This window comes from Patella vulgata, chromosome 3 (assembly GCF_932274485.2).
Source record: "Patella vulgata chromosome 3, xgPatVulg1.2, whole genome shotgun sequence".
NCBI lineage: Eukaryota > Metazoa > Mollusca > Gastropoda > Patellidae > Patella > Patella vulgata.
In genome coordinates, this window is record NC_065881.2 from 67,552,213 (window position 1) to 67,564,706 (window position 12,494).

General features: G+C 37.0%; 1 protein-coding gene across 2 annotated transcripts; it reads left to right on the plus strand.

The window, feature by feature from the left end:
* The first annotated feature begins 931 nt into the window (after positions 1-931).
* On the plus strand, positions 932-10,975 carry LOC126814960 (uncharacterized). Of its 2 annotated transcripts, none has more exons than XM_050540437.2 (6): positions 932-1,041; positions 4,087-4,168; positions 4,652-5,620; positions 7,146-7,265; positions 7,365-7,556; positions 9,167-10,975. In XM_050540437.2, the coding sequence occupies exons 2-6, from the start codon at positions 4,090-4,092 to the stop codon at positions 9,520-9,522; spliced, it is 1,716 nt and encodes a 571-aa protein (XP_050396394.1). In that variant the 5' UTR covers positions 932-1,041; positions 4,087-4,089; the 3' UTR covers positions 9,523-10,975. The 2 variants fall into 2 exon arrangements, with proteins under 2 accessions (XP_050396394.1, XP_050396395.1); XM_050540438.1 differs by having other exon boundaries at positions 943-1,041; positions 4,022-4,168.
* The last annotated feature ends 1,519 nt before the right edge of the window (positions 10,976-12,494 follow it).

Consider the following 12,494-nt stretch of genomic DNA (forward strand, 5'->3'; position numbering starts at 1 on the left):
TGACAATTTTCGAGTCGCATGTTCAACTGGCTTTTTTGCTCGATTTTAAGGCTCTTTTTCAACGATTTCCGAACGTTTACTTAGACGAAAATATCAGCCAAATAGTTCTTGGAATGGCTACAGATGCAAGGAAATGACGGATAATTTTCTTCCCCCACCCCCCAAAAAAATAATAAAATCCCCCCTCAGCGGCGTGCCCCGTCTCCGTGGTCAGTGCCCTCATTTTGCGGCCCCCCCCCCCCTTGTCAAAATTCCTAGATCCGCCCCTGTATAAAGTTAATTTATGTCGCTTTCTTCGCACTTGCAGTATGATAAACCCTGTATCCTTGTGAATATAAAAAGTGGATGGCTTATACCTTTCACAGCACAGTATATAGTCCTGAATGCATCTAATTGTAAGAATATTGAGCAGTATAAGAGCTATGCGTGGTTCGGAGACATCGATGACACGTGATATTTTAATGAACGAAGGAGGGGAAGTCCATATATAATCATCTCCATGTTTATCAGATACATTTTAAGGCAGTTATTCCAGAATATTATTAGATCAAAAATCACAAACTAAATCTTAGTTTTATTTTTTCAAAAATGTAAATTAATTTCATTATCGTGACCATTTAACTAAATATCATATTGAGAATACATTAAAGATACCCTTGAGTGGACAATTGTATTTTACGACGACAGTCACGATCTATACCTAGTATTTTATTTTATAAAAATTATTTTTGGTGTTTGTATATTGTCGTGATATGATTGGTTAACATTTAGTGTGTCGCATGACTGATTTTATTATGGTTGAATAAATCAAAACTGGATATATTAACTTCGATTTTATTTTCTAAAAGAAGAAAAACAATTTTCATGATAAAAGGAAAATAACAAACAACATCCGTTTTCTATTTTTACCTGAATAACAGGATATAAATACAAATGTTGGGAGGAGAAAGTTCTTTATCCGATATTAGTTTGTTTGATGATATCAATCTGTTGACAATAGGTGGAAAACGTTTGCGAATTGAGTGATCTATCAGCAATAAGGTATGTTATTTATAGTTAAAATTTTAATTACTGCCCATTGGAGGGGTTTTTTTTTCTTTGGTTTTTTTTATTATTATTATTGATTATGCGTTATTCGTTCTAATTTTAAGCAATCGAGCCAATATCTTTCTTATGGATAACCAAACAGCTCTTTATTCAGTTTTCTTTATTCTTATTTCTTCATTCAATTTGTTGTTGTATTTGGACATTTGTACACTAAAATAAAATTTTGTATCTTAAAATCAATATTGTTTTACAAAGCAGACATTTGTCATATAAGATTTGTAAATTGTTTCTTTGTTTAATTCAGTTGTATTTTAATATGATGATAAAATTTCTTTTAGAAAATCAAAAAAATTACATTATTGTTCGAAACAATTTTTATATGAAATCAATTAATAATAACTTATACAGAAAAATAAAATCCGGGTCTAAGGAGTAAATTTGACTTATGAAATTGGTGAATTTAAGCTTTATGCGGTCGTTCTGACCAAAACTATTTTGGGGTCGGGTGACTGTTTTTTTTGGGGGGGGGGGTTTCTATTACCTGTCTACTTACCCCAGTACACAGAATTGATTCGAGATGGCTGCTTTCATTGTAACCATTTTGGTTTGTTTTAAGTAGCGTGTATATTGTTTCTTGTAGTTATGATTATCTCGTGTCTTGTTTGTATCATGTTCTATTTAACCATGCACGGGCGATTACAGCTCGAATTAACATGGATCTTTTATGTGTTCATAAAATATCAATCACACATTTATTGGTTTTATAAGTACTTTATCCAGTGTTCATCGTTTTCGATATTACGTCGCTTTATCAAAAGTTCAATTATCCATAATTTTGTCAATTGTTTATGAAATCATTAAATCTTGGAAATAGTGGGTATATCTACATGTATAATATATCTTTCATCACTTTTTTCAAATGAAATGAAATGAAATTGAGTTTAACGTCCTATCTTTCTGCTCCTAACCTGGGCTAATGAAGACGGGCATACGCCATACAGTGTGCTATGAGGGAAATTTTGCCCGGACAGCGGCACTACGGCCTACTCTTATATCGAATTCCAACTGCCAAGGGATCTTTTACGTGCACGCCAATGTGTACACGGGACCTCGGTTTTTCGTCCCATCCGAACGACTAGATAGCTTTCCTTGTCAGCCCCTCCGTCCTGCATCACTGACAAGGGACAACCACGCCGGAAAATCTGGATGAACTTTCTCGGCCAATGCAGGGATCGAACACCCGACCTCCAGGCTAGCGAGCTAGCGTCTTACCCACTTAGCCACGTGATCCCCCCATCACTTTTTCAATACTTTGGGCGCTTTTGACAAGGAAAACCCCGCTTATGTCGGTGATTAGTTGGTCCGTGGTATTGAGCTTACAATCATTAAATATACATTATGGAAGATTAGATAACGAGTTGGCAGTTCTCACTATAATAGTTAACCAGCGGCTGCCAGGCAGGATAGAGAACAAGCTAAAAAGAAAGTGATTTTTCCTACAATCAAGGGCCATAATTCAGGAAATTATAATTCGATATGCGCAAATATCGAAAGGAATTACATTTCAAGTTTCAACAAAATCGGATAAAAATTGTGACCTCTATAGGGTCCACAACCTTGATATACCATATTTTTACGCCATTTGAGAACGAAGGGCGACCATTTGTCTGTCAGTTTTGTGCCGATTTTCACAAAATTCGAACTTAGCCGTCCTTAGGGTGTAACGGTGATATAATAATACGTTTTTTTAAATCAGATAAAAATTATGACCTCTATAGGGTCCACAAGCTAAAAACGCGATTTTTCGTACAATCAGGGGCCATAATTCAGGAAGTTACGTCCCGATACGTGCGAATATCGAAAGGAACCAAGATCTTTGGGTTATAAACCTACATTTCAAGTTTCATCAAAATAGGATTAAAATTGTGACCTCTATAGGGTCCACAACCTTGATATACCATATTTTTACGCTATTTGAGAACGAAGGGCGGCCATTTTGTCTGTCAGTTTTGGGCCAATTTTCACGAAATTCGAACTCAGCCGTCCTTAGGGTGTAACGGTGATATAATAATACGGTTTTTTAAATCGGATAAAAATTATGACCTCTATAGTGTCCACAAGCTAAAAACGCGATTTTTCGTACAATCGGGGGCCATAATTCATGAAGTTACGGTCCGATATGCGCGAATATCGGAAAGGAACCGAGATCTTTGGGTCATAAGCATACATTTCAAGTTTAAACCAAATCAGATAAAAATTGTGACCTCTAGTGTTCACAAGCTAAAAAGGAACCGAGATCTTAAGGTGATAAACCTATATTTCAAGTTTCGTTGAAATCGGATAAAAATTGTGACCTGTAGACTGTTCACAAACAATTGTGGACGGACGGACGGACAGGGGCGACGACAATATACGTCCACATGAAAATGTGGTCGTATAAAAACTTCATAATGTAAAGGCAACTTTCTGAAAATTTCAGTCAAATTGATCCACTATGAACCGAGAACTAAGCGGATGAAGTCGATAAGACTGAAGTCGATAAGACAAAACTAATAGTCTTGATTATCCATTTAATCGTTAATCACGAAGGAAGGTTTTGCAGCAAATCGGACTGTAATCCAACAAATATCGCAGGCAAGCCTTGACATCGAGAGCTGATTATGGTCTGGATAGGTTAATTAATGTCTAATTAATAGTTTTTATAACATTTCAGGCCTAAAGAAAGACCTACAATAGGCCAATTTTGCTCTTGCATAATGTATGTTTAAGTGTATTGCCATCTACTATTCAACATCTTTTCACAGTCCGTCTAAAACAGAATGGGTTTTAATCTTCTAATTTCATATTTATAGTATATTATGAAGGAACTCTAATACAAATGTACAATGTGTTCTAGAACGAGTAAGTATAACTTATCCCGTAAACGAAATCCACCACAACATTTAGCTAACTTTCTCAATTGTTTGGATTTCAGAAGTCTAAGACTATACTGGATAGAATATAATTTATTCTAATATAAAGCCCTGTTTCTATCCACAGAAAATGAATCTTACGAAAACCCAATTACTGCATCTGAAACTGATTCTAGTAGTTGTATGTACTTACGTTACAGAAAGCTCAGGTAGGTTCAAATTTGAAAACACGGCTACTTTTATAAGGGGAGTGACGTTTTTGAGAACAAAATGGTAATGTAGGCATACGGATAAATAATGTTAGGTTTTAAAAGACAGTTTTATAATATCTATACTTTGAAGGTATTCGATTAAAACGGAATTATTAACCCTTCTAAAATGTTTTGGGGCAACTGTATTGAGAAACAGTTGAAAAAATTGTCTGTAAAAGTCGAGCACACGTATTTTCATTCTCAAACATACCCTTTTTAAAGAAAAAAAACTTAAGGGCCAAAGCCCCGCATATTGAAATGAAATGTGCAATTGTTTTCCTAAATTGACCCATCTTCATAATGATGAAAACAGATCATATTGTAATAATGAGTATGCATTACTATTACTATTGTAATAAGATGATGAATCGTTGGCGTATATTTTATTTTCACGTTTAGGTTAGGAACAAAATGTATAGATAAATATTTATATCATTCAAGGCAAAAATATTATGTATCCTGACAACACTACAGATTCGGATATGGTGAACAATTATACTGGCGTATCAGTATCAACAAATTCAACACAGTCATCAGAACCAACGCAATTACCACTCATTTCATCTGATCCCACAACAGCTCAACCAATAGGATCCTATCCTCCAACATCAACATCTTCTCCAGCATCATCATCTCAACCAACATCATCATATCCTCCTGCATTAACATCTGCTCCAGCATCATCATCTCAACCAATATCATCATATCCCCCAACATCAAGATCTTCTCAATCTTCATCATCTCAACCAATATCATCATATCCTCAAACATCAACATCTGCTCCACCATCATCATCTCAACCAATAGCCTCATATACTTCAACATCAACATCTTCTCCATCTTCATCATATCCTCCAACATCAACATCTGCTCCAGCATCATCATCTCAACCAATAGCATCATATCCCCAAACATCAACATCTTCTCCAACATCAACATCTTCCCCAGCATCATCATCTTCTCCAGCATCATCATCTCAACCAGCATCATTATATCCTCAAACATCAACATCTTCTATAGCATCATATCCTACAAATTCCACCTCATCTCCTGATGAACCACCACAATTTGTGCCAACGACTTTGGATCCGTCAACAGAACGAATTGACACAACAACTGCAGGAGTTGATGAAGGATACGAAATAGAAGCAACTGATGAAAACGTAACACAGTGCGAAAATACTACTTACCCAATCACACCCGAAAAAACCACATCATGCCAGACCATATCAATACAACACATCCCAACAAATTACGACCTAACAACAACGAAAACCACATCAACGGAATCATGTCGAACAACAAGTAGGTCATACCCCATAGAAATTGAAACAACCATTGTAACGACTGTAACCAAAACAACCATAACTAGAAACATTTCCAGAAATTCCTCATACACACCCTTACCAGGTAAGTATTATCTTTACCAATCTTATTTAATAAATGCGTAATTTTCAAAACCTCCAATTGTTTATACAACACGTGTGTTTGATTAGGAAATCGTTTTTCTGGTGTTGCGTATAAAAAGTAATAAATCCCTTCTTTGAAAATATGGTCATTTCTAACGATTAGGGATTCGTCAAACATGCAGGATCCCATGACGACGCCTTTGAAGAATGTTTTATCATACAAAGCCTGAAGCTGTTTTTCTCTCAAGTTTATCCAATTTTCTTTAGACGAGGACAAGTTTGCACTGAAAAGTTTACACACTCTTTGAACGACGTAATGGCAAGTTTTCTTAATAAGTAAACCGGTGCCGCATCGCAATTGTATAGGCGTGGGTACATATCACTTACCGTCATACAGCCGGGGCTAGATGTAGGGTACCGTTCATTTTCTAAAGGCCCGGTCCCATTGCACTTACGGATGTAAAGAGGATGTAAAACGGGGAAAAAACGTGCCCTCCGTTTGAAAACGTCATGCATCCGTTGTGTACTCATTGCATACGTGTTTCATACGCTCTATCCATCGAGCCTCCGTTCACTTTGATTTCATCCGCGCAAAAAGTTTTGACCTGCACAAAACTTTTATAACGGATGAACTTTCTGCCGTGTACGATGTAAATGCGCAACATATACGAGCACCAAACGTTCCATGTCCGTTATCATCCGTTAAACGTCCACTGTATCCCCTCTGCATCCTCTGGGCATCCTCGCAACTCACATCCGCTCCAGCTGAAAACGGAAAGAGGGAGGAAAGATAAGGTACATAGAACGTCTATACATCGTTAGTAGCACGGAAATAGAAAGGATGTAAGTATATGCATCTCGTATATAAAGTTTTCAAAACGGACAAAGCGTTTGTATCTGGGATGTATCTGGTATATTGAAGGATGTCTGGAGTTTGCCTAACCCCTTCGGAGCTGTCATCCACTTCCATCCGCTTTCATCCGCTAGGCTTCCGATGAACATCCATTTAACATCCCCGCTACATACTTCCCACGTTCGTTCTTTTCCGTTCTGTTTTCGCGAATTTTCGTCAATTTTGTCCATTTCTGGAGCGGATGAAAACGGATGGAGCCACCCCCGAAAGTTTGCTCGTTCGCTATGTCCTTTTTGCATATGTTTTGTGTCCATCGGCCACTGGGACCGGGCCTTAATACGAGATAACTTACAGATAAGGGGGAAATCTCACAAGAAAATAAATAACCGATATAAGGGAAGTCTCACAAAATGATAAATAACGTTAAACATTTTTTTCAGATCAAGATAAGTTCAATATAGCCAAAACGTAACACGTGGAATTTCATGAAAACATCATTGGTGACTTATGTTTTTTCTAGCCATATCAATGTTACACGCAGCTATCTTCTAACCACCGAGATTTTGATTTTTAATCATTGTCTTTGCTATAGAGACACGGTTTAATAAATTATATCAAGAATAATATTTTACCAAATTGTAATAATTGAATTATATCTCGAACAATGTTACAGGTGATGAGAAATGCACAGAAAGAGGCGGGGAGTGTTCAACTAAAGCAGAGTGTGTCGGTGGGAAATATGTCAGCAATTTATGTGCAGGAGACAAAAATCGGCGTTGTTGTATCAAAGATGGTATGTAAAGGATGAAACATTAAATCTTTTATTTTGCTCTGCTGTAACTATTATTTTGCCATTTGAATGATTATTACGGAATATTTTATAATCTTTCAGATCCTGAACCTGAAAAGTTTAATTTAATAAGTCGAGAGAAATGGGGCTCAACAGTGAAAAGATGCGTGTTAAAACAAATCAACTTACCCGTTTCTAAAGTTTTTATTCACCACACAGAAGGAGGACATTGTTTGACCAAAGAAGAGTGTTTGAAAATTGTCAGACAGATCCAGAAAGATCATTTGAAACGAAGTATGTATTAAATGTAAAATAATAAACTTATTTTAGCATGAGTATAACGGATAAGATGAGGATACCTATTTCTTTTCGTCAAAATCGAACTAATATTTGTAGAGTTATGCCCAATTTATGCGGAACCCTGCCCAAATGGCTTGTTATGATTGTCATCACGATAGAGACTCGAGTTTTGATCAGATTTTTCTTAAACTTTCCGGAAGATTGTATTATGATAAGACCAGGATCCCTATTTCTTTTCGCCAAAACCGGATTGTTCATCCGATTTTAAGGAAGCTTGTATTATGATAAAATGGGGAACCCATTTATTGTCGTCAATATCGGATAAATATTTTTATAGTTATGACCTTGTTTTTTGGGGGGTTTTGCTGCTGAAACCTGTCCACAGCACTTCTTATGCTTGCTAGCACGTTCGAATCCAGAGTTTTGATCAAATTTTTTCTGAAACATTCAGGAAGTTGTATTATGATATTATGTTTTCGTAAAAATCAGTTTTGATCAGATTTTTCTGAAACGTTCAGGAAGCTTGCATTATGATAAGATCATGATCCATATTTCTTTCCTTGTCAGTGGTGCAGGACGGAGGGCCTGACAAGAACAACTGTCTAATCGTTCGGATGGTACGAAAAACCGAGGTCCCGTGTACATATTGGCATGCACGTAAAAAATCCCTTTGCAGTTAGAATGCAATATAAGAGTGGGCCGTAGCGCCCCCTGTTCGGGCAAAAGAAATTCCCTCATACCACACTGTTATGGCGTACGCCAGTCTTCAACACTTTTTATGAGAAAAGTTTCTCGGCCGTGTGCTTTATCCTTTATCGTCAGATGTGGGACAGGATGGGCACTCAAAGCACGAGATAATGATATAGACATTATGTGATATCACAATTAATGCTTTGCATCCATGAAATTGAATCACAATGTCATTGTATTAATTCATAATAAAAATTCACGTCAAACGAGATGTTGAATTTCTCTGTTTAAAAAGCTCATTGTGTATGTATATATACGCCAAAATGACGACAAGAGAACATGCGGGAGGGGGGGGGGGATACATTGTCTCAGGAACCTGGCAAACCTCCTCCTGCAAAAATTCCTGGATCCGCCCCTAGACGTTAAACCCCATTTCATTTCAAATCTGATCAATATTTATAAGAGTTATGCCACACTGCTTGTAGTACGACAAAAATCAGAGTTTTTATACCGCACATGTTAAAGTGGGCGTATATTGTAATAAATGAATCTTTTTTTATATTGCCTTAAAACATTTGGGCCATCGATCCCTATCGATATTCATAATCCGCAGCCCTCCGTTTCTGAATTATCCCCACTTTGCCGAAAACCGTGTGAACGTTATAGAGGCTATAGGTTTTAACAGATTTTTTTTTTCAAATTTGGTTGCAAGCAATGGGGTTATACCAGGATGAACCCTAGAGGTTAGATTTCTTTAAGGGTCATAGATTCTTATCAAATTCGCTCAACATCCAATTTTTCCTTTCGAATAAGCTGCACTTGAGACAGATCTCCTGTGTGGGCGTATTCCATGCTTGTGGCTATCTTTAACATACGACAGACTCCAGATTATTTTATACTATCATTTATTTTAGCTTCGAAAGTGAAAGGCACCAATAAACGCGTTAATTGGATTGATATTGGCTACAGTTTTCTTGTTGGCGAAGATGGCAATGTTTATGAAGGTCGTGGATGGGATAAAGAAGGCGCTCATACACCTGGAAACAACAAAATCGCCATCGCTATCAGTGTCATTGGTAATTTTATGAATAAGATACCAAATGAAAAGGCCTTAAAGACAGTTAAAAACCTAATAGAATATGGAGTTGCCAATAAGAAAATAAGTAAAGATTATAGATTGTTTGGTCACAGAGATGCTAGTAATACTGACTGTCCAGGGGATAGTTTTTACGCATTGATAAAAACATGGCCACATTACGGGAAAATTTAATTATGATTTGCAATGCTGAACGGGTAATGTGCCGCGGATTATCTCTCATATAATATTTTTTCCAATGTGGATCTATGTAAGATCTAAAAATCTGTCTTTACTTGTTTTCTATTCCTTGAATTTGCGCCACTGTTTTTGGCTAAAACCATTTTTGATAAATGCTGTTACACGTACTGCATTGTTAATATAACGGAAATAAGAACTTAAAAGAAACCAAAGTATTGCCCAATTTTAAGTATACAATAAATGAAAAATTTGGCGCGAGAAATGTTTTAAAAACTGTCTATGAAATGGCACTTTCTAGATATATCCTGATGTTTCTAGTCCATGCAGAAATTTGGTGTGTGGCATTCTTACCAATTCACCAAATATGACATAATTCAAGACAAAAGAACAAACGTTGGGGTTGACAAGATTCTAAATTGATACGATTGACTGGAGTTTGTAACTTGATTGACTTTTGGCTAATTAATGGTTTGTCATACAGAATTTTATTAGTGACTGTGTGACTTTAAATACGACTGGCTGGGATTCGTACCACGATAGGCGCTTAAATCTTATGTTCTAATAACATGTGTTACTCGCTCAGAATATACCACAAATTGCACCTCACCGAATCTTTCTTTAAAAAATTCCCAGCGGAGAGGACCCACACCCACCCCAATACCGGGGGATTCGCGTTGCACTGCAAGGCCATAAACTTTTTTTTTTATTCTTCTTATTCTCACCCCCCGCCCCCCCACGCCATTCCCCATTGACTTGTTCTGGAACCTACCTGCACATGGTTGATCCGCGGCCCTGGATCCTGGGGGATGCTGGTGTTACCCTCGAAATTTTAACAATATTTCAATACAATGTATATTTTATCTATATTTTAAATATCACATATCAAATTTTGTGCACTGGGCCGTCTTGGTTGGTGCATACAATCAAGGAGTTGGCCCGAAATTCAGACTAGTTATTGCACCTAACTCAAAAGACTTGAAAGCAGGCAAAACAAGAGAGAAAGGGTACTTACATGCTCCTTCACCGTTCATGATCAGTAATAAAAGGTTTTTTGTCCTGGACGTTGAGTTTATAAAGGTTAATAGCGCGGACGTAATCGAAAACAATTGTATGACGTCATGGTGCTGGTTCTTTTAACTTGCAAAATCATCGAATTTGTGTTTCTTTTTTGTTTTAAATATCAAATTTTCGGTTTTAAATAAAATTAGATTTTGTAGAAATTCATAGATTATCTGTAAAGTCGCTTGCTTGTAACTAATTCTGAGTTATTATATTTATGTAACCATAATTTAGTGAGTTTTATTCCGAAATGACAATTTCTAAGGAAGTTATTTTTACATAAACTGTTATATTTTTTCTTAGGCTAAACACAAAATGTCAGTGGAAATATGATTTTAAATGTAACAGATAACCATTTCATAAAACGAAATGAACATATAAAATCAAATTCACTGTTTAAATTTTTTTTATTATATTCCTTCCAACAACCCGGTTCTCTGTACATGCTGCCAGTGCTCATTAAAATAAAACCTTTAAAATTTAGAATGCACAGAGACCGGGGAATTGCTGTACGGATGTACTGATACGAAATGAAATGAAATGAAATGGGGTTTAACGTCCTACTGTTCTGCTCCTAAACTGGGCTAATGAAGACGGGCATACGCCAAACAATGTGCTATGAGAGAAATTTTGCCCGGGCAGCGGCGCTACGGCCTACTCTTATATCGAATTCCAACTGCCAAGGGATTTTTTACGTGCACGCCAATGTGTACACGGGACCCCGTTTTTACGTCCCAACCGAACGACTAGACAGCTGTCCTTGTCTTGCATCACTGACAAGGGGAAACCACGCCGGAAAATCTGGATGAACTTTCTCGGCCAATGCAGGGATCGAACACCCGACGATGTACTGATACAATCAAACAGTAAAAACATTATCAATATTCTATATATTCATCTAGATCCAAATCAATTTAAGAAAGATAAATGAATTATTGTTGCCTCCTGTGTGCTAACATGGACGTGAATGCAGTGGCGGACCCAGGATTTATTCCAGGGGGTGACTAAAAGAGGTCAGGGGCGAAGCGCGGTCGACCAAAGGCGGGGGCACTAGAAGGGGGCCAAAGGAGTTAATACTATTTTGTGCTATCTGAGGTATCTTCTAGGCAATAGTTCTCAAAGAAATAAAGTGAAAACCCCAAAACTTGTCCGATTTAGCGTTTTTTTAAATCTCTCAGGGGGGTGACTAGTCACCCTAGTCACCCCCCCCCCCCCCTGGATCCGCCACTGGAATGACAGATCAACAGACGTGGACTTTATAACATAACTATAGTTCAAAATCAATAAAAATCAATAAGGTTCTATGTAAGACTGTCCTCCGTCACGGGACCAAATCTCATATGTGACACTATCCATCCTGATCAACTGCTAACAAACAGCAAAACCATTCTTATATAACAATTTCTACAATTAATACACCATCTATCGTATATAAGATAAAGTGTTGAACAGACTTAATACCCAAGGAGTCATTTCATACTACTTCATTCAAACGTTTGACGGGGGTTACGCGTTGGTGGGTTCCAAAATGCCTGGAATTTAAATACTTATGCGAGAGCTATTATAACATTTGTAAGCGTTTAATTTAAACACCAGCTTACGTGGAAGGGTTATTCAAATTTGGTAACGGATCATCTTCATAGTATCAAACCAAGGCCATTTAGATTGAAGTGTCAATCGAAAAACACAACTGCAAAGTCGAAACTGGAAAAATACATAATCTACACCAGAGGCACCACTAAATATAAATGAGGCGACGTTTCAATCAATGAGAATCATTAGGCAGTAAAAGTAACTATAGTTATGCCGAACGAGCTCTAGGTGTGGTTATGCCGAACGAGCTCTTGGGATGGTAAATACAATATTTGAATGTTGTATGTGCATTTATCAAGTTGTTAATCTATGAG

Excerpts from the sequence above, each read along its gene's own strand:
- LOC126814960 (XM_050540437.2), top strand. The coding sequence starts at position 4,090 with ATGAATCTTACGAAAACCCAATTACTGCATCTGAAACTGATTCTAGTA. Across the intron at positions 7,266-7,364 it reads GCGTTGTTGTATCAAAGATG|ATCCTGAACCTGAAAAGTTT; the intron begins GTATGTAAAGGA and ends ATAATCTTTCAG. Across the intron at positions 7,557-9,166 it reads GAAAGATCATTTGAAACGAA|CTTCGAAAGTGAAAGGCACC; the intron begins GTATGTATTAAA and ends CATTTATTTTAG.